Source organism: Styela clava, chromosome 12, assembly GCF_964204865.1.
Source record: "Styela clava chromosome 12, kaStyClav1.hap1.2, whole genome shotgun sequence".
Lineage (NCBI taxonomy): Eukaryota > Metazoa > Chordata > Ascidiacea > Stolidobranchia > Styelidae > Styela > Styela clava.
Genome location: NC_135261.1, coordinates 15,080,566 through 15,102,728, shown reverse-complemented (window position 1 = coordinate 15,102,728; position 22,163 = coordinate 15,080,566). Strand labels below are relative to the sequence as shown.

The 22,163-nt window shown below is 33.9% G+C and overlaps 1 protein-coding gene across 1 annotated transcript; it reads left to right on the top strand.

Moving 5' to 3' along the window:
* Positions 1 to 2,480: 2,480 nt before the first annotated feature.
* LOC120330190 (uncharacterized) lies at positions 2,481 to 16,205 on the top strand. The gene is made up of 13 exons (XM_039397050.2): positions 2,481 to 2,592; positions 3,987 to 4,031; positions 10,023 to 10,100; positions 10,894 to 10,992; positions 11,091 to 11,246; positions 11,746 to 11,984; positions 12,103 to 12,191; positions 12,476 to 12,603; positions 12,692 to 12,814; positions 13,149 to 13,285; positions 13,356 to 13,526; positions 13,954 to 14,121; positions 14,865 to 16,205. Exons 1-13 carry the CDS (start codon positions 2,481 to 2,483, stop codon positions 14,922 to 14,924), a joined length of 1,605 nt encoding a protein of 534 aa, XP_039252984.2. The 3' UTR covers positions 14,925 to 16,205.
* The last annotated feature ends 5,958 nt before the right edge of the window (positions 16,206 to 22,163 follow it).

Genomic DNA, 22,163 nt, shown 5'->3' with positions numbered 1-22,163 from the left:
GAAAATCGATTTTAAGCGCCACATAAAAGAAAAAAACGCTCTTTAGAGTGGGAAAAGTGTCGTCGCGATGAAATCGCAAGCGAGTATAACGCAAAATCAGTTTTAGTCTTTGTATAACATAAATGAGTGAGTCAATTCAGATTCATGGCATACACACATAGCTATGCTTACATTTGATTGGGGGTTACAAATAAACTACTGTATATAGTTCAAATAAATTACTATATAATCCATATAATGCTTCATGCTGAGGTTCTTAGATTTGATATTGTTGCTCAATGATCGATTTTTCGGTTGAACCAACAGGCCATCTGTTGCGATAACGCGTAGCGATAATGCCTCAAGGAAGTGGCAATGCACATAGACCATCGTCATAACAAAGAAATGAACTGAAGGTCGTGGTACATGGCACGAGAATATCGTCACGCTAATAACCAAATTTCGTATAAGTCATAGTTAGCGTTTTTGGGAAAAACGTAAAAAACTTCCTAATGATATTATTACGACATTGAATAAAAATAATTTCCCATGGTTCAATTTTTTAGTCGTATCCGGATTTTAAATTAATTTGTATGATGTAGGCACATTCGTCATAATGGCGCACTTTGACTTACGCAGAAATGTGCCTATGACTTGGGGACATACGCAATTTTGCAGCTTGACTATATGCATCAGACCTGAAAACCGAACATTCGAAAAACGTATGTAATTCACATTATCTACGATGTCTAATCCCCAAAACGGCTTATCTGTTATTTACAATATTTTTTTATGTTTGAAATATATATTCCATCAATATAACGCGCTCGGCACGACCACCGAAAATAATATTTTTCATAAATATTAAATATAAAGAATAAAAAAACAATTAATCCTTAAATAAAAGCCAACTAGTATGAATTGGACTCAGAAAGTGGATATCACAAGTGCCCACTTTCCTATGCCGTAGTATAAATTCAAATTTATAAACACTAAGCTAGGATCAATGATGTAAAAACTCGAAAAATACTCCGCCGGTGTTATTTTGCCTTTGTGAGGCCACAACGGTCTCGTGAAATTTAATATGACAGAACAATTGCAATAATGTGCATGTCACATGAATCTCCATTTTTATACGTCTCGGAATCCTTGGAATAAAATCGAAATTAACTGACAGGTGCGCAGCATTAACTATTAACTATTGTATCAAAAAAACTCAAAATCGCCAAAATATGACTTACGCAACTCGGTTATTAGCCTGACAATATTATAAATGAATATTGATTGATTGAAATTGATTACAGCACGTTCATGTTCCTACATTATCTAAGTCTATGCTAATTCTTTACTAATTTTAACAGTATTCATATTTAATCCAACATTGTTGTATTTTGTTTTAGTTACCAACTCAACATCGGAAATGACTGTGAACATAACAAGCACAGTAAGTTCAGGTATAAAAAGTTTTGAACTTCACTGCATATTCTGTTGAATGTCTTTATCAGACATGGGCAAATTACGGCCCGCGGGCCAAATCCGGCCCGTTGAGTAATTCAATCAGGACCGCCTGATGCTGCCACAATCAAACTAAAACCTAATTTTGATGTTTTAGCTAAAAATAGATCAAGGAATTTGTTGAGATTGCGAATAAATTTAGTTTTGGCACGGGGCTTATTATTTTCCGCTTTTGCTTTTGTAACACTGTAAATATTGTTCATAAAATCTAACTTTTTACGTCAGACTTAGATGGCCCGCAAGTATAGGTGGGCACAATTTTCGGCCCCTTGTCGAAAAACCTTGCCCACCCCTGGTCTATATTGTCTGCGTACATGTTTGTTGTATTCGATTGCTTGTTTTTGCATTTTTTGCTTTTGAAATTGATTGTTTTGTAGATTGACAATAAATTTAGTTCGTTTAAACTTTAATCCTTGTAATGTTGTGTTAATTCCTAAATTTTTTCTAAAAAGAAAGTTTACAAAATTGAGTTTGTCCGAGAAACAAGACTTTCACTTCGATATTGATTGAGCATCAAAATACTTCGTTTGGATTATTCAAACATCTTTTATGATCTATAAACTATTTATAACATACGCTATGAAAATTATATTTTCTGATACAGACGCCTCCATTTCTCGCATACTTATATATATAACCAACGCTTGTCGTTGGTCTTAGATGAGAGACATGAACTCTCGCATTTCGTAGAAACACTTTTTGGCTTCTGTTTCTTTCAGGATATACAGATAGATAACGCACGCAGCAAGTTGTTATTGACACCACCAAATAACAGTATGATCTCATGTAAAACAGTGGGAAAATGTGTAACTTCTAATCGCAAAGGATTTATGAAAGAAACGCACTTATCCATGCATTATAGGATATAGGCAATACCACGTAGAACAAGACTATAATACATTTCATTATGAAGATTACCGTTAATGAAAGTTATATTTATCATTGTAGACAATTATTTGTGTTATTACATGTATATCAAAAGTATAATGTCGAGACATATTATGGTTAGAGTTTTGTTGCTTGCATGCATAACAGCAATTAACAGTATCTGTACAACATCGGCAACAACAAATGTAACAGCAACCTTGGCGGAGCCAGGTAATACTAAATCAATACACTACTAAGAACTGGGCTTTATTGTATACCTGATGATTTCAAAAGCGAATTTTTTTCTGAATCGAATCTTGAATACTTGGAAGATTGTATGTGATTTTTTATTATTGTAATGGTCCTCTGATAACATAAATTACTGAAAACATGTGAAATATCACTCAGACAGTTCGCCGAGCGTTCACACGAAATGAAAAAACATGTTTCATCAATGACTCACTACGAAAAAAAGGATTATTATGTCAGATTTTCATTGTGAAAATATGACTTCATTAAAATAAAGGAAGAATTCACCTCGACATTTGGCGGACGAAAAAAAAAGATGGTGGTACATCGAAATTTTTATCTAAATTGATTCGAATAATTTACTATTCGATTCGAAATGCGCAGCACTATGCACTACAAGGCTATAAATTATATATTGAGCCTCACTTTGAGTCACTTTGAAATAAACATATCTTCTTGAATGTTTAGTGTTTGATTATGTAAATAAAACGACAACGGTATAATTGGACAAAGCTGTAAAGTGCTATTTGAAAGTTGTTGTTTTATGATACCATTATTCCATGAGCTCAATTTTCTCTCCAAACTTTTGGAATTATATGACTTCAAGATATTTTTCATGATGATGTATATCTGCGCAGTAATCAAACTGTTTAAAAATTTAACGTTTTGTTTTCAAAGCTTGCTTTAACTTTGTCGTAAATTTGACAATGTGAAAGTTGTTATTTAAAAGCAATATTTTTAATCGCTGTGACGGAGAAATGAAATATTTACACAGTTGTTTCTAGAATGATAAAAATGATAAAATTTAAACAATATTTGTTCAGAACACTCAGGAGTTTCAACGAAAGTAAAGTTTATGGCTTCCAATAAACTGTCTTAGACATTCTTAGGTCTAGTACAAGCGGCTCAATCAAAAACGACTTTCAGTTCCGACTAAAGATAAAGATACGGGATGAATCGAATTTATTTTGAATTGTTATGAACTCTAATTAGGGTATAATTTAGGGTCAATTTACTCAGTACAATGCTGCTTATATTTAAACGAAGGATCAAAATAAATTACTATAGAATGCATATAAAGCATCATGAAGAACTATATTTCGCTGTTTAATGATTTATTCTGCGGTAGGACCAACACACATTGCGATAATGCGTAGCAAGCTTAAGAAGGTGGGAATACACATAGATCATCGTCATAGAAACCAACGAACTAAAGGACTTGGTGCATGGCACGAGAATATGCGTGTTATAGATTGATTACAACACGTTCGTGTTTCTGCATTATCTATGCAAATCCTTTACAAATTTGCCAGTATTCTATTTAAAATTGATTTTGAATCCATTTGAATTTTAAATTTTTTCGTATTTTATTTCAGGTACCGCGACTATTCTGCCAACAACGGTTGAAACCGTGAATACAGGTAACATTTTTCCTGCCTATTTTATCAACTACACACATACATGTTTATTGTATTAGACTTAGACTGTATTGACGACAGACGCACTGAGTTGCATTTTTGAAAACGGTTATATATGTAATTGTTGCCCAAACAACCTCTATGCGTCCGGGCAGTACGGTACTAAAAACTGTGACCTCTGGCTTGATAGTCTATTAAAAATATAATATTTCAGACACAGGATACCCATATGAATTCTCAGTGGTTTACATCGCCCAATTTTTTTCTGATAAGTCGGTGCGCTAGTGCGCATGTGGCCAACAAAACATTTCATTCTCAATACAAGTATATAAAAAAAAAAAATTCGCGTTATTACAGGGTGTATTGTGTAATATCAAAGTTCTTATGAAAACGCTCGTAGACAACGCAATACGCTCGTAAGCAACCGCGCAGATAGAATTTTTTCAATAAATGCTTCTAAATAAAGTTCAGTTCTTGTTATTGACAATAATAATACAAACTTTGTTCTTGACGTAAATGTGACTCAAGACTATAACATACAAAATGAAAGTCGTTATTTCGCAGTTTCAATGTTTGCTGATTATTTTAATGCCTGTTTTAAACCAAGTATAAGAATATTTACACAGTTGATTCTAGGATTATTAACGATATTTGTTCAAAGCGTTTCATTGCTTCCTTCAAAGTTCTTGATTTATTGTTAGTCGTTTTATTTGAAACCAACAATAAAACTTGTCTATACCAAGACGTATTTTATGATTGTTTACAAAGGAGCAAAACTTTAATTTGGAGCCCCACGTTTCAATTATCAAAAGTTGAAAGCGGTTGCAACGAAATATTAATTTAAATTTATATTGACTCAAATCAGCGTCTACTTTAGAATAATCCTGATATACACTAGTTCATTGCTCTTAACATTTGAACGGTGGGTAAAAATTAACAATATACGCTGAATGAATTACTATACAATGCATATATTGCTTTCTGCAGCTTCTTGAAATTAGATTTTGCTGTTCAATGATTGATTCATTATGCGGCGGTATCGACAAACATGTTACTGCGATAATGCCTAGCAGATTCATCGAGGTGGCAGTACACAAAGATAATCGTCATAACAAAGCACCGAACATGACTTGGTGCATCGCACGAAAATATTATACATTATAAATTGATGAAAACACTCATATTGCTATTGCATCATATATGCAAACAGTATTCTAGGGTTTTTAAATTGATTTTGAATTCCCGGCTAATGATTTAATCCATTTTTGTTACCACAAATGTGCGGCCGAAGCGGTTGTCAATGATTTAAATATTACCAGCCAATGGATGGATTCCCAATATCCATTGGATAGCAGTGGAGATGCATCATTTCCGGTTTAAGATTTACCGCGGTATCTCTTGCGTAACACGACATAACAATACTAGCAGAACTAAGTTAGTCATTTGCTTGAATAAAATTACGGCGGTAATATAGAGACTACGGTTTACTTATATTTCATGAAGGCCATGATTATATTTGAATCGTGTCAATACGATAGTTTGAGCTATAGGAATATCTTTGACGTTGGAGTATAACGTTTTATTTAATTATCAGTGTGGGATACTTAAGTGTATTGAATTGTAGTGTGATTTAACAAATTTTATATAATCCTCATTAAATTACCATACGTGAAATAAAAATAGCACAATCTCAACCCACGAAATAGCAAGTATATTTGTGAGCTTACATTAGGTCATAGTCTAACTTCTACATACAAAACAAGAAATAGCGTAATCAAACAGCGAATAAAGAAATGAAATACATGAGAGTTATCAAAGAATGAAATGACAGATGCAACTGAAATTTCAACATTGTTTGGAAGGAACATATTGGAAAAAAACAACATCAAACCATGGTGGGAAGTATTGCACACGCAATGTTTGACATTGCATGCTACTTTTGTGATACTCATATTTGGCGCATCTTTGGTACAAGAAGGCGTTTCGTGTCTCCCAGATGACTCTACAACATGGGACCACTACACTGAGGTTGAGGCTTCTTTCGTTTCAAACTACTGTTCCTATGAAATGTCGTTTTTCTCGGATTCCAGTTCCATGCAGTTTATGGTGGTTGTTTTCGCGTTGCTCGTACTTGCTTATTCAAATATTTGGTTTAATTCAGCATCTCTAATAAACGCAATCGAAGTCTTCTCTACGGCAGAAAAGAATTTCTGGTCTTTGAATTTGAAGTTGGAAAAAATAAAAGCTATGGTGATTACACCGAATACACAAAAGTCAGATGATATTGCAGCAGTTCACGATATTGTGGAGAACATATGGTTAACCAGAGATTTGAAGATGGCAGAGGCTCATTGGACATATTTCAACAGAATGTGGTGTGTTTTGTTTTGGCTGACGGCCGGTGGATTTGGCTTTGGATTCCTAAGTGTAAGAAATGAATTAGGATATTTTCAACGCGGAGTATTCAACTGCTCTTTAACTAGCACTTCAACTGGAATCTCCATGTTGCCAAATATTTCTCACAACTATGCTTGTGTCAATTATGGATCTCAAATGAGTGATATTATTTTAACAGTATATGCAATATTTTCTCTTTTGCATGGATTGATCACTCTAGGCGCACTTGTGGAAATGGGGCACATGTCTCTAGTAGTTTTCAGTTTGATAAATAATAAAGACGGTACAAAAAAGTGTATGCTCTTCATGAGAAAACTGTATGAAAAATCTAATCCTTCTAGCAAATTGTCATTTGCAAGCTTCATCAAGTTTGTATTTTCAGATGATCTTTGTGAAATGATGGGGCGTTATCTGCCCCAAGCAGTTCAATATGGTTTTAACAAAGATGACAATAATCAAGTTAATCAAAAAGAAATAATTCGTAACATGCCGGATGCGGGGTATGTAGAAGTTGTGGCAAAAATGAAAGGAGCGGGATTTTTATTTAAGACTTTGTCCGAGATGTTTCATATGAATCCCAAAATAAATTTTGAGTCTGCCATATCTCATATTACATTTGAAGAATGGAATCCTGAGTGGAATGAAGATACAAATACTTTTCTTCGTACTTTATTTGATGCAAGGCATTTTAGATTATTTGTTACTTTGCTCAACACTTTCAAAACGGTTAAGTTATTAGAAAAATTCTTCCTTCTTGAAACATACGATTTAGATATAATAGAACAGGATTACAAGGGTGATGCTACTGGTTATTCAATTCTTTACTACGCACTTCGTCGCCCCGAGGGACACAGAAAATTCAAAGAGACGGCGATCAAGCATATTTTGAAACATTCATTTGGATCTGGAGAACGACCGGTTTATGATGATGGTGTCTTTAATACCGTGGAAGACTTCGTTGAAAAACAGTATCAAACCGATTTAACTTTTCCTTTAACGCTGAAGAGTAAACTTCTGAACATGATAAAGCATGAATCAGCCAATGCTCGCCCCACATCACATACTGATAAAAAATCGACACTGTTGTAACAAGGATGGCACAACAGAAATTCACTGTCGATTGAATTTCACTAAATCAGAAATGATCTGTAGCAGCATGCCAATGACATACCCTATAGTGAGATAAAAAAAAATTAGTATTCAAAAGACGAATCAAAAATTAATCAGAAATGGAATCAGCCAGCTGAGAAAACATAAACTGCAATTGTTTCCATAGTAATTCTGAAAATATAGAGTTTGACAGTAACGTTTGTTTCCACAGAGCCTTGATTTAAGTCTAATTTTGGAGTGAGACTTTACCCATACAGTATGTGCGGAAAGGACCAAAACAAATGCTTCTGGCAACAATGGCTGAACTATCAAAAGGACTCGCATTATCGGCACAGCTTATCAAAAATCAATCACAAGTTAGTTCCCCTCGGCTATTAACAAGTCAACAGAAACTCCTGGACGTGGTTGAAGCAGAAGTGTGTTCTGTATTCTCCCGAATGCTGTATTCTCCTGCTGTTGTATGGGACATTGGAGCTGACAACGGTGCTATTAGCAAAGTCCGGCAGATTATATCATATGTCTGGTTTGCAGTGAACCTTATCATGACTGCGTCATACGAGAAATATAGAGTGTTCACTTTCTAGGATACTTGGTGAGACGTTATAGAATATAGGGTTATTTGTTTGGCATCATGATGTTTTCAAGCATATGAAATGCAACTAATATTATTGCAGTTGGTTGGCGACTGGACACCATAACATGTATCTGTTCCTCTGTTTTTAGTACGCGTTTTTGCATTATCTTCTTATATTAGTTGTTAAAGTTTTTGATTCAATGTTGAAGTTTATTTTAACCTATGAGTATGGCTACATATTTTAATACCGTTGAATTTCGACTTTGTTCATGCTTTTCATTCGGATGACCGGATGGTAATAAAAAGTATTGTGGAATCATTATGCAGAAGCAATATGCAGATTAATGCAATGGTATTTTTGTTTAAAGTGCCTAAAAGTAGTAGGTTACTACGTGGATTAGGGTATACTACTCATGTATCAATGTCCCATACGAATAGTCCTGCTATCCCAAAATGCTATAAATTTTCAAGTAAGCAACATCGAAAAAAAAAGCTAATTAAAAAAGCGCGGAATTAGATACCGTTTAGAAAGCGTGTCTAAAAGATAATTTTTCAAGAGAAATTTCTCAAGCATTTGCACGGTACAGAAAGTGGTTAAATTGATGGATATAAACTTGTTTGATTTATTAGATTTTCTGTCGACACTGACAGGTTGAAAGATTCAATTCAAAACCATACAATAAAGCAATAGGTAAAACTCATAGACTAATTGAACAAATTACAGCAATCCAAAATATTTTGAATTAAAATCTTCGACCAAAAATGCTAAATTCTACTATTGAAAACCCTACTACGATAGAAAGAGGTAGTCAATGATTGAGAAAAACGTCTGCAGGCCACTGAAGTAAAAAATGCCAATATTTTTATGGCGCAAATTTTGGGAGGATTATTTGAATTGGAAAAATAGAAAAATTTACTTTATATTTAATATTTAGGTATTTTAAATGCGAGGCGAACAAGCCTGCTATGATATATTGATTGTGCGTCAATGAAAGTCTGAACAATTTTTGTTGGTCGTTTGAGAGTAATTATCGAGCCGATTGCCAAGATAAAGATTTGATAAAGACCAACCTTAAACTGGTTTTTTATGCTCAAAACAAATTAAAAATTTTTAACAAATTTTTAAAGTCCACTGATCAACTAGAATCAAAACATTAGACTAGCTTGTCTGTAGATCATTACAAGTTGTGTTTGAAATTTTTTCGAAGTAATGCAATATACAAGTCATTACAAATGCATTTTTATAGTTGTATAAATCAGGGCTACTCAACTGGTGGACCGCGGTCCGAATCCGGACCTTTCGAGTATTGGATTTGGACCGCACCTAATTATTTATTTGGGATCATTAGCCCAACTTTTTGAATTTCCTATTATAAAATGACTTTCATAGTTATAATTATATACGAAAAGAACTATACCACCATAATAAACAATTTTAATTTGTTACTAATCATTAGTCGGTCGAGGAAGTGCTCTTTTAAGGATGCCGAAATATCATTTCTGGAAAGACCGGACCCAAATAATTTTGAAGTTTTGTTTGCGGACCTTCGATAAAAATAGTTGAGTAGCCCTGGTATAAATGATACTGTAGGCTCTACAGTGTAGGGCATATACCTTTATTACCACTCTATTTTGAAACTATTCTCTTCCGCGTTCTGGGCAATTGCTTGGTAAGTTTTTCTTGACTGAATAACTAATCCATATTTTCTATGTAGACTGCTAATCAGCCAACATGAAGTGGTACTGATTTTACTGAGTCGTCTAATCGAGTTTTAGTTTGTCAAGAAAAAACCTCTCAGGATATGGTTGAATTTAGGTCAAAAAGAGCGATCTATCACAAGCACACAAAAATTAAATTTTAATATTAATTTTGAATATATATAAGTTCTAAAATTCCTCTTATTATATTTTAGCTAACATCACTGGGCTGTCAGCAACTGAAGACCCCTCTAACGTTACCACCACCACCATCACCACTACTATTAATCCAAGTAACAATTTATCTGTACTATTAGTTGAGTTTGAGGCAGATAAACTATCCTTAGCTCATGCCTTTGTTCAGGAGGATCTGTCTACGCATAATGGAAGGTTGCTGTAGCGAGTACACACACAACTATATTAAGTGATTTATTGAGAGTCTTGCTGCACGCTAAGACAGAGATCATTAAACTATCATATGATTATAAATTGCATAAAGAATGTGCTTTGACTAATCACTCCACCTTCAACGACCTTTTTTTGACACATGGTTTTGGAAATTATTTTCCATAAAGTACACTTTTTCAACAGCACACACGCAGTATATTTATGAAGTATGAACAAATTATGTTCAGAGAATTTCAAAAATAATCCAACATGCAAGATAAAGAACATTTTTGAGCGATATAAAAGACTTTAGATAGTTTGTGATTCCTCAAAACGGTTTGATAATATTTCATTCAGTTAGGGAATAATTAGTGAGCACATTCCGCGAGATGGTGCGCAAGATCCGCAAAAAATTTGGAATATGGGCGTTCAGTATTCAGCAATATCACAAATCACAATTGATGGTTGTATCTTCAACACATTGCTTAAGTAAATTGAGATATTTGATATTAAATACATATTATTAAGAAGAGTTAAGCATATTACTTTATTGTCCCAAGAAAGAATTACTGATTTTTCGATTCGATGCTTGAGCAATATCGCAAATCTTAATAAAAAGAACGTAAACCGAGTGCAATACATACATATTAGTAATGATTTTTTTCATTGTGATTATACAATTATTGTGCATATTTACAGATGCCTGTGATGGTTGTCAGCATGGAACGTGTGAGACACAAACTGGTGGAGAATGTGTTTGCAACGATGGGTATACTGGCGAAAATTGTAACAAGACGAGTAAGTATCGATTGTTTCTGGTGGACATTTAAAACTATTTTAAGAATTAAATTCCCCATATAATGCATGAACTAAATTTTTGTTATTCCATATACCAGTTAGTTGTGAAGAGATTACGGTACTTCGAGAATCTTCTAGTTTACAATCCTGCAACGCAACGAGTAGTACTGTAGTAAACAGTACAGTTGTTTTCTCACAAGCCAATATCGGAGAATCATCTTCAGCAAATGGGAGTTGCACTACATGCGAAGGAGGTGAGTTAGTTAGAACATTCAAGTACACTGTATTACTAGTTACTACATTTGTATCAAATTCATTCATTCAACTTTTGTGTAAGACTCATGATTGAAATCTTCGATACCAAATATTATTTTAATTTTGGATACAATCGAAACAAGCAAATCACAAAAATAGAATTTCAGTAGGTAGAATGGTGAAAATCTAAATTACACTCAGAATTAAAAGGAAATATATATTTAAGTATTTTCGCAAGCAATAAAGATGCAGCACTACTTGATCAATCATTAACAACCTCAAGACTACTGCCATACCCCATTGCTCACAACATGAAATGTACATTATTGATGTACGGTTAATATTTTTTAAAAAACTGGATATTTGCGCCTGCCGTCACGTGCCAACGGCTCAACGTTTGTATATCATTCTGCTATTTTATTCAATGCTTAATTCAATCATCCTAATAGAACAGAAGTTTAATTGTTTATCAGTGCTTAAATGGGTTTTCTCTGATAGATGTTGTACCGGTTGGTCGATACAGTTGTGTTTTGGAAAATGAAAAAAAAACAGCTGTATGGAAAGATGAACCAACATGGATTGACTGTACTAAACCACTTTCTGATAAATCTGATGAAGAACAAGCAGAATATATCGCCATAGCAACGTCAGATCCTGATCTCCTGACACCAGAACTTGTCGAAGACACAGTCACGGTACTTGAAACAGTATCAACCAAAGACAACCTGTCTCAAGAGGTAGGCTATTATATTTATAACGTCCACGTTTTTGCCATTAAATAATTGAAATTTCGACAAATATTCTTATGGACCAAACACCATAAATCATTTATTTTTACATCGTTCTTCTATTAAGACTGCAGATGATCTTTTATCATCAGTGAATAATCTCATGCTTGCTGAAAACAAAGACTCCAAAGTCGCCGTAGAAGAAAATTGGAAAAGGTTACTTAATATATTTTCAATAGCATCACATCTAGATGACATTATTATCAACTGTCGTGTAGCAGATATACACCAATCCTTGAGTAGCATAACTACTAACTACAACCATTTCATTAGTACCCAAACTTTTTCTTTAATTCACATTTTTCTTGGACATCTGCGACTTTTCGTCGTGCAAAAGCATAAAATAAGTCAAGGGAGTAATAACTTTGGACTTATTGAAATAACATGTTAAATCAGAAATCATTCTATTGCATAAACAAAAACTATTATTGCCGATTTAGCATCTTGGAAAATGTGGACAACACAGCTAAAAATGTCAAACTGTCTACTGTGACGAGAGCCACACAATCGGAATACACCGATACACAGTCAAACCTGGCCCTTGGTGTTGTATCGGACCCGTCAGCAGGTTAAAGTTCCTTTTATTATACACAGCTAACGTGTTTAATAGTTTTTCCCTAATCAGAACAACGTCTATTTTTATTTATTAATTATAGATATCTATTATGGAACAAAAGAAAGCATCAGCGGGTCAAATTCAAATTTGGCAGCATTATCTCCGGCATTCTATAGCAGCGTTCCAGAAGGAAGTTTCATGAAATCGAAAGCATCAGGGAGTGGTGAAAATTTAAAAAATATGCATGTTGCGCAGCGATAGTCATTAACCTACTCTATTTTTCATGAGTTCATAGACACAGGTCATAGACTAAGTCTATGATGACAAATCTCTTGAAGACTAACAAAAATTGATTTGAGCATACCTTAAAAAGAAAATATACCTTATCAAAGAGCTAAACATGAAAAATTTATATATATAATGAAAATAGGAATGCACCAATTTAATATGTTTTGTAACAGGTCATCTTCAAACGGTTTGCGTACAAAATGAATAGAATGCTTTGGGTGTAAATCCGACCATTAAATTCATAAAACCAAGTGCGTTAAATTGTTCAGGTCGAATCTCATTCAAAATGTACGTAGCAGAAAATAACCTTTTTGAGGAAGCTATTGACGTAAAAATAGTTAAAGTTGTTCTATCTGTGTCTGGAACCGACAGTTTCACATTGAATTTTGAGACAGAGAAGGAATATGTGAGTATTGTAGCAATACACTTATTCATAAATTATGTTTAATTACTAACATAGATGTTCACTATTCAAGCTAATCACTGACTCGATCAATGGAAGAATCAACAACACTTTTGCTTTGGACTGTTCACGGTGGGAAAGATCTAATTCTTCGTGGATTGCCGGACAATGCACTTCGCGTAAAACCAACGGAAAAAATGTTTCGTGCGATTGTAGTAGAAGTGGAGAATATATATTACGAGAGGTGAGCGAAATAAATTATCATTGCCGCGTGTATTTGTTTCAATAAAACTGTATATGTGCATAAACATAACACAAACTGTTGCTATTTTTGTACAAGTTGACCGAAATTGCAATACTAAATAATATAATCTGATTTATGCTGTAAAAATACTTACTAAACTTTTCAATTAGCCGACGAGAACACATGAAGAATGTGAAAGGTAGATTACAGTCTATATAAGACATATTGATATTGCTAGCAATGCGGCAACAAGGTCATATTCCAAAACAAATAAAACAGCTTGTTGGTAGTACTCACTAAAACATTTGCTACTTCCTTGGGCTCTTGTTGTCAAAAACGTATTTTGAAAGACACCAAATTTGAATTACCTAGAATCCTAGACTACAGGTACATACCGCTATTCACAAACTTGTTATTATTCTTTCAGATCAGTATCGAACCCGTTGACAACAGTCTCAGTCCAGGAGCGATAGCTGGTATCGTCATTGGAGCTGTGGTGGGCGTGGCGTTAATCGGTGGAGTCATTTATTACTGTTGCGTCTCGAAGAAGAAGAAGAAATCCCCTAAAGTTGATCCTAATGATGAGGGAAATGAGGTAAACTATTGTGATTTAGATTTGAAGTTCGCATTTTGGTTACTCCACTCCATCTTCGCTTTTCTCGTCAATTTTGCTAATGAATAATCGATGAGGATTTGAATATTTACCCAACAATCCAGACGCCTTCAACACATGAACATATCCACAACACTTGAAAATAGGTAAACTTCTCTCATTTGCACTAAAGAAGTGTTGTCAGCACTAAGAGGTACTTATACATCGGAAGAATGAATAACAAAAGACTGGACACTTTTTGTGGCGTCACCGCTTTTGTTTTGAACGTGCATGCACATATTTTAATTCGCTTATTACCAGAGACGAAAAATTGCTATGTTGCTTTGCTGCGTACGACTTTATATTTTTCGTTGATATTCGCTGTTTTCTGAATTGCGCATACGGCATATTTCGTGGTATTTACGGATAAAAATCAAACATTTGTATTTTGTCAAGTTAAAATATTTTGAAGAATAGGACTCGTATTATAAGCTTTATTTTAATATTTTTTTATTGACAGGTTTGTTTTGCGCGTTTCACTTCGTGTTTTGGATTCATTCATTTTGATAAACAATAACAATATTTACGCTGCTGTGTGTGTGATATTATTAATGATGAATTAACACAAACAGATTGTATTCGGTGTGGTACATCTGTAGCATTGTGAACTATTTTATGGTCATGTTTCGTTTTGTTTTATCGAATTCGATAAGCGAAGATGCATCAAAAATACTTTTATTTTGCAGAACCGACCTAAGTCGACACAACAAAGCGTAAACGATGCATTTGACGAAGATGAACCTTGATACATTTTTGCAAATGAAAACATTACTATAGTTTTTTTTCGAAATAATCCGCACTTAATTCATATTGTTTAACACTATATTAGTATGAATATAGTACATCCAGACGATATATTTTGAAACGCGTAGAAGTTCATGATATGAAATCTACACGAATACCATTCTTTTGAGCTCTATCACCTGACTTTAGGTCTACTTTATTCAATTTATTGGCACACTTAAAAAAAAAAATTTGCTGATATGTCGTAATTTCACAATACATTCATCAAAAAAAAAAAAAATTAATAATAGTTCGTCAGCGCTGTAAGGTAATTGATGAACAAGATAGTGGAAAATGTTGGGTTTTCACGTTACATGGACCGGCGCTCGACAAACATGAAGCCCTATTTGGGCGGTCTCCCATCTCAACAAAATGTGTAAATTTATATTAAAAAAATGTTTGTCCAACTTCATTTGTATTTGGTACTAATAATAAATGTAAATCAATTTCTGATTTGAGAATGATAGAATCAAAATTGTATAGAGTGTTATAAAAATACGATTGCAACGACTATCTTGTTGAATATTTTGCGATTATGCGGTGTGAAAATTTATCTGATCTTGATAGATTCGAATCTTACGATACAGCTCTTTACGCGCTCTATTACAATATTTTAACAACTCTGACAGCAGAATTCTAGCATAAGTAATGAAAAATATTGTCGTTATTCATCGTGTGTTCGCCAGCAAAATGGCTTGCTTAAAATTCCAACTTTTCAAAGTAAAATAAGGCTATAGTCTATGCTTACTAGTAAATATCGTTTATTGAATGAATTGAAGAAATAATTTTTGTGTCCTACTATAAAATTATATAATTAAAATAAGCATGACGCAAAATTTTCTTCAATAAAGGAATGATTGTAATAAAATAATGGGAATAATTTCGACCAAATTTTATATAGCAATTTAGTTCGGTTTGCATATGCTACTGATCCTGTTTTACTTTCCGGAACTGAAAACACATTCTATATATAATTCAGCCACGATGAAGAATTTTTTGTTTATTTCGAATAGTAGCTACATTTGTATTATTGTTAAACTAATACCCAAGAGTCGTTTGCTTTTTTTGTTTCTACTCATTTTCAGCCGTATATATGTTTAGAATTACTAAGCCGAAAGATCCAATAATTTTTAAAGCTTACGCCAATTTTATGCTTAGATACTTGTGTAAAAAGTGTTTTCTGTAAAGAGAATCTGAATATTATCTTATTTTCATACAATGCAATAAAAATTAAATTCGTATAATGGGTATGTGTATTTCTTATTGTATTGTATAAGCTCCCATTAAAAGTAAAAAAAAACATTAATGCCCAACAATCACTAAATTTTGTTACAGTTCGTGAAGTGCAAATCATTTCCTCGCTTCGATGTTTACAACTGATTTTCTTAATAAACGCGTTGTAATCTTCTTTCTCTCAACCAAAACTTGGGGGCATCTTGCCTTCTCATTTTCTTGATGGCTTGATCAAAGTTTGTGAAAACAAATTTCGTCGCAGCAAACTTTCTGTTCAAAAAACCACCCTCCAGAAATCACTCGTTGTTTTTCATTATGCTGTTCTGCGCACCAGCAACTGCAAATGTGACGTCGGTTGGAAAAGCATCGGCAGCATGTGGTGGTGGAATTAGAGGTCGAGGAAACGATGCGAAAGGTAATTTGTATTTTAATCCCAGCACGTCCATCGGAACGGCCTCCACTTCAAGGTTGTAGTTATTATTGTGCAACCATGGCTTGTAGGGAACGATAATATTGTCATGTACCTCATTTCTATCCAAAATATTCTCAAAAATGAGTGTTCTTCCATAACAACTAGGAGCCTTCATCGATAAAAACAGAATACTTAGCTTCAAAACTGAAAGCCTGATATCCATGTTTAATGTGATTAATATGCATACCAGGCAAAACTTAAAAATGAAAACGGTAATGTTAGCACTCGTAATATAATTGTAAAATATCCACAAGACAACAACCAGATTATTTCACGACTTTCCCATTCAAATCTAAACTGCCTCATTGAATTTGAATATTTCAACTAACATTGATATATCGAGTAAGAGTCGAAAAATTAGAAAATTATAATAAATGATTTATTTTAGGTAAATTATAGCTTACCCCACTTGCAATAAAATATTATTCAACAGTTCTTGTATTATGAAAAAAAGGTGTAATGACAAAATTTTTGCTAGAAAATATGGCGATTCCACTATTCTGATAACTTTAGATTACATATTTTACAAAAAAAGAGAGATAACTTTGCTGATGCATGATCATTATATATTTCTATGAGCAAATTTCAAAACGGCAAAATCTTGGATCACTTTTTGTACTTAAAACATATTTTGAAAGAACTATGAACGTTTCAATAAACTTTGTTAAAAATTCAACTTTTCTCAAATGTTTGCTAAAACTACCATTGCAGCATCACTAGCTTTCAAAATTCTCGTCTGATCTACGAAGCATTTTCTTCTGCTCTTATACCTTTCAGCCGACAACACTCCTAACGAATAGCAACATGTATTCATGTAGTTTATGCTACGCTGTCTGATCGTAATGCGATAACCATGTTCTCGGGTCATCTTTTCCATTATTAATTTAGTAGCTAATATACGGTCGAAAACTTTGCGTTACGCAATGCTGCGAACGAATATTTCTACCAGACAGTCTCGGATTCTTTACTCCTTCCCTTTTACTTTTAAAAAATGGTATTGAATTTGATTTATTGTCACAGAACAGCACGGAAACCCCTTGTGAGTCAATGTCAGTGAATATACCGACCCCCATGAGTGTGTACGTGAGAGCAAGCATCGTCAAGTAAAGGATGTTTCAATCGATTGATCGCGCAAAATATGTTTTCAGAAATTTATTCATTGATATAAATGTGCTTAATTTCTATATCGTAGTTAGCAAGTTTTGTAAATCATTAAGTTTGTTAAAAATTAAACATATATTTCAGAAGGTTTAAATTTAATCTCGCACCTATTCCCATTTGTCGCCGAATCAGGACTGCATCTGCGTTAGGTGTCAGAAGATGGAATAAGTTAATAGAGCAGTAAAGAAATCGTTTGATTAAAAAGATCATGAAGTACTTTTTAATGATATTAAAACAATCTATTTCTCAATCAATTATTGACATCCGATTTACCTGACATAAGTTCACGTCACTATGATTAGTTTTGAATCTATAATTTATTCAATACCCGAACTACAGTGCATTCTTGATTCATAAGATAATTATCAAAATGAAGTACTTAACACATGCTTTCGTAACATTGTACACCTATGGTGCAAATATTATTTTAACGACATGTTTGCTGTTTTTATTTGCATTCATTTTGACATTAAAGATCGTCAGATTATTTGATAATTCTGCAAATGTGAGATCATCATTATCAAGACTGTTGAGGGAAATGTAATATCGATTTTATCCCAAAGCTTTCATTTTACACGTGGCCATAATATCGGTGTGCTTAAGATATTATGTTCGTATGATATATTCGTGCTTCGTGCCAATGAAAAGAGAATTCGATTCCTCTTGGTTATTCCTTATTCGAAAAATTAAATTTAGATGGTAGATTCAAGTGATTTTAAAAATTCGTGAAATGCGTGGTTTATGTAAAAGCCAGAATGATGCAAAAATGATGATAGTGTAAAATCGAATAGGTATCTCAAAACGTATTGCCTTTTTGATTTGAAGATAGGCGCTGGGTATTCAATTCTTGCAGACTTGCTGTGAAATAAGTGAATTTAATAATAATCAGAATGATGAGACGTGGTATTGTCCTTTTCATCGTCAAGAACTAAATGTTACACGTGCTTGGTCCAATGATGTGTACATCCAGGAATAACAAAAAAAATATTCCGACGATCGGGTACATCTAATTCATAATGTATGTTGGTGTTTTGCGAGATGATAAATAATGAAAAGTAATCGCGTGTCTGACAAGATAATTTCAGGTTATACAAAGAAAATCCGCCAACGAAGTAATTTAATTAGCGATCGTAAACATGATTAAATAGATTATCTTAATAGCAAACACATTTTCATTACTCACACTTTCATGTGATATATAACATTAACGGTCTCTGAATAAAAACGTAGGAATAAAAGTATATTGCGCATATATATCTCTTAATTTCGATGTGGTGAGAAGTGAAACACAAATTACTGCTTCATCAAATATTAAACATGGACAACTATTTAAAAAGTCATTTTAAATTACTTCGCATATTATACAATGAATGATATTTGATAACGTTAATAGGTATTTTTATGTTCAAAGATAAATTATGATATGTAGAGAAACGGCAAAATATTTAAAGAGAATTTTTTCTAGCTTTAAAATTCCGTAATTATATAAGAATAAAAGTCATTTGCTACGAACGACATACAATATCGGAACATTTTTATTTAGATTAATTTTTGAAAATAAACAGGACAATCTATTTGCATTGCGTAAACATTTACTTATAATTATATATCATAAAAATATGCCGTTTTTCTTCAACAGGTCGTGGAAGGTCGCAATCCATCGTTGACGTACCACTAGGCTAAAGCGAATCTGTCAAATGTATCGATTTACGTGGTATACATATTCTCTATAACAGACATTGCTTACAAAAGCATTTTTCGAACATACATCCAACCGACTAGTGGGAAGCACTCCGATGAAGCCAAATATTAACTCTCCAAGCGCTTCATACATACGCATTTCACGGTACGGGGGTGAAAATACCCCTTTCCACGTAACGTGTGATAACGTGATCTTGGTCCGTCCGTGAGAGGAGAAATTTTATTTCTACTTATTGATGTCATTAAAGTGCCAACAGCGCCTACATTAGCTGTCTTTTAATCACAAAACCTGCGTGTTTTTAAAACTACATATTTCTGAATATAACGCATTAGTTTAGGGCGCCACTTTGCTTGCGTTTTGTTGTTTATGCTGTTGCGTTGCTAAAATGCACCGGACCTTGCTTACATATAATTTCGGGGGATTTTTAATCAGCTTACGTACGTAAACATTCATTTTGAATTAAACATCATGAAAACATGAATTTTTTTCTAAAAAAAGTTAACGATTTTTTATATTTATATCGGGGAGAGGAAGCCGATTAAACGGATGAAAGCTTATTTTTTAGGGAAATTTGCTTAAAACAAAGGTCAGGCGCACTCACTCAGAAATAAAGAACATTGATCTCTACGGGCAACCACTAAAGTGCCAAAAATTATTGACCATAAATAATTGTTGTGTAGAATTGTTCACTAGTATACATGGCGAACCGGAAGCTGAAAATAAGTAGGGGCCTAATTAGGCTAGCTAACCTAGAGTAGCGAGCGGTTCGTTAGTTGGAGAAAAGGTAATTTTTCCATATAGCATAAATCGTAATGAAGTACATTTGTGTCGTAATAATTTATTCCAGCAAGTTCATTTACGCCAAAGTGACCGGCTATACTTTAATCACTTTGATTGCCGCTTGCATAGCCACGGGTTCTATCTGAAGCAGAAACTAATATATATATATATAGTAGAGTTACTGTATTATTTGACGACATTTTGTTAACCCAGAACGTTTATAAGGCTACCATTACAATTATATTAATAGTAGTAATAACGCCTAAATTGGCACTTGTAGCAATGAGCAAACCTTCCGCTGCAAAAAAAAAACGAGATGAAACTCGTGAATTGCAAAAATGATACAACTGTCGGGATGTTGAGTGAAGATTTGGTGGAAAAACTAAGAAATTATCTGTACGTGCTACAAAGGGTACTTATAAGCCCATCGAGAAAAATGAAAACCCCATCGCTGCTTCCTCCTAAATTGTACTAGAGAAAGTTGTTGGCTATTTGAAGCCCTTAACAGCTCGAGAATGCATTGAAGCTGTAGCAAAGTTGATGTTTCCAAAAGCAAGTACACATTTTTGAAAAATCAGCTTTCCGGGGACTACCGTTTCCAGAAGGACTGAAAACAAAATGGCGAATATATTATTGAGCAACTGGCTTTTGATATTAGATGTAATATGAATGATTCTGTGCAATTGCCAGTTTTCATTCGTGCTGTAGCAAACATGTCTGTTTATTATGAGGATTTTATTGGACCTCATCCTCTTCATTTATGGCACAACACGTGGTGCTAACATAAAGAAAGCTTTGCTAAATGTGCTTCTTTATAGTTTACCTCTGTCAAAATTAGTTGAATTGGCGGCAATTGGGCAGCTTCTATGACTGGTAAAGAAAATGGCGCTGTGACACACATGAAGAAGTAGGCTACTTGCAATATATGATTTATTCACGACTTTATTACTCTTCATCGCTTCAATTCACCAAGAGTCACTTCGCGCTCGAAGTTAGGATAGGATAGCAAAGTTTAAAGATGACACATGTTATGGACGTAGTGGTGAAATGTGTGGAAGGTTTTGCAGAGTGCACGTAGCCTCCTTAACGAAATTGAAATCAAAGCAACTGGCAACGTGATGCAGTTTAAAAGTATGTCTTTGTTTTTGGAAATAATTGAAGGCATATCGACTATTTGGTGGGAGAGCGAAAGAGGCATATGCCATATTGTCAATGAGTTTTTTGCCGATGCTTGTGAAAAAATGGTCAAGTTCGTTGGCAGAGTGCTTTTGAAGTCGTTTCCAAGGTTCTTATACCGAAGTATTGAGTTCAAATCGATCGGTATGACTATTTTGTCATGTTTATCGAGGTATTTTTACAGTAATGAAGAAGTCTTTTCTCGTTAGCTACCAGTATAAGTACAGACATTTCTTTGGTATCCTACTATTACTAAACCTAACTTAATATGTAGTGTACAACTTGTTCCCAGGAACGTCAACGGCGGAAAACTTGTTAGAGCTGGGACCGTCCCGATTGAGAGTAAGCCTACTAATTCTATAAATAACAAGGTGAATTATTGCCTGCCAGCGCTATCTTGGGGCGATGCTGTTCTCGAATAAAAACGCTTCGCGGCAGCCATAAGTTTTAAACTTTTTTAAGGTTGCCGCTGACAAATAGACCGAATGGTCATTTCGTGGTCATCCTGTATGTCTGGTACAAAAGCATGAATATATACAAGTATTTCATGGTCTTTCTTGTTTTCATTTTATCGTGCTTTTCCGGGATGGCTGATAAGACACGATACGATTGAAGTCATCTTACTACCTTCCATTCCAGGCCGGTGTATAATATAACACAACTCTCAATACACCACTG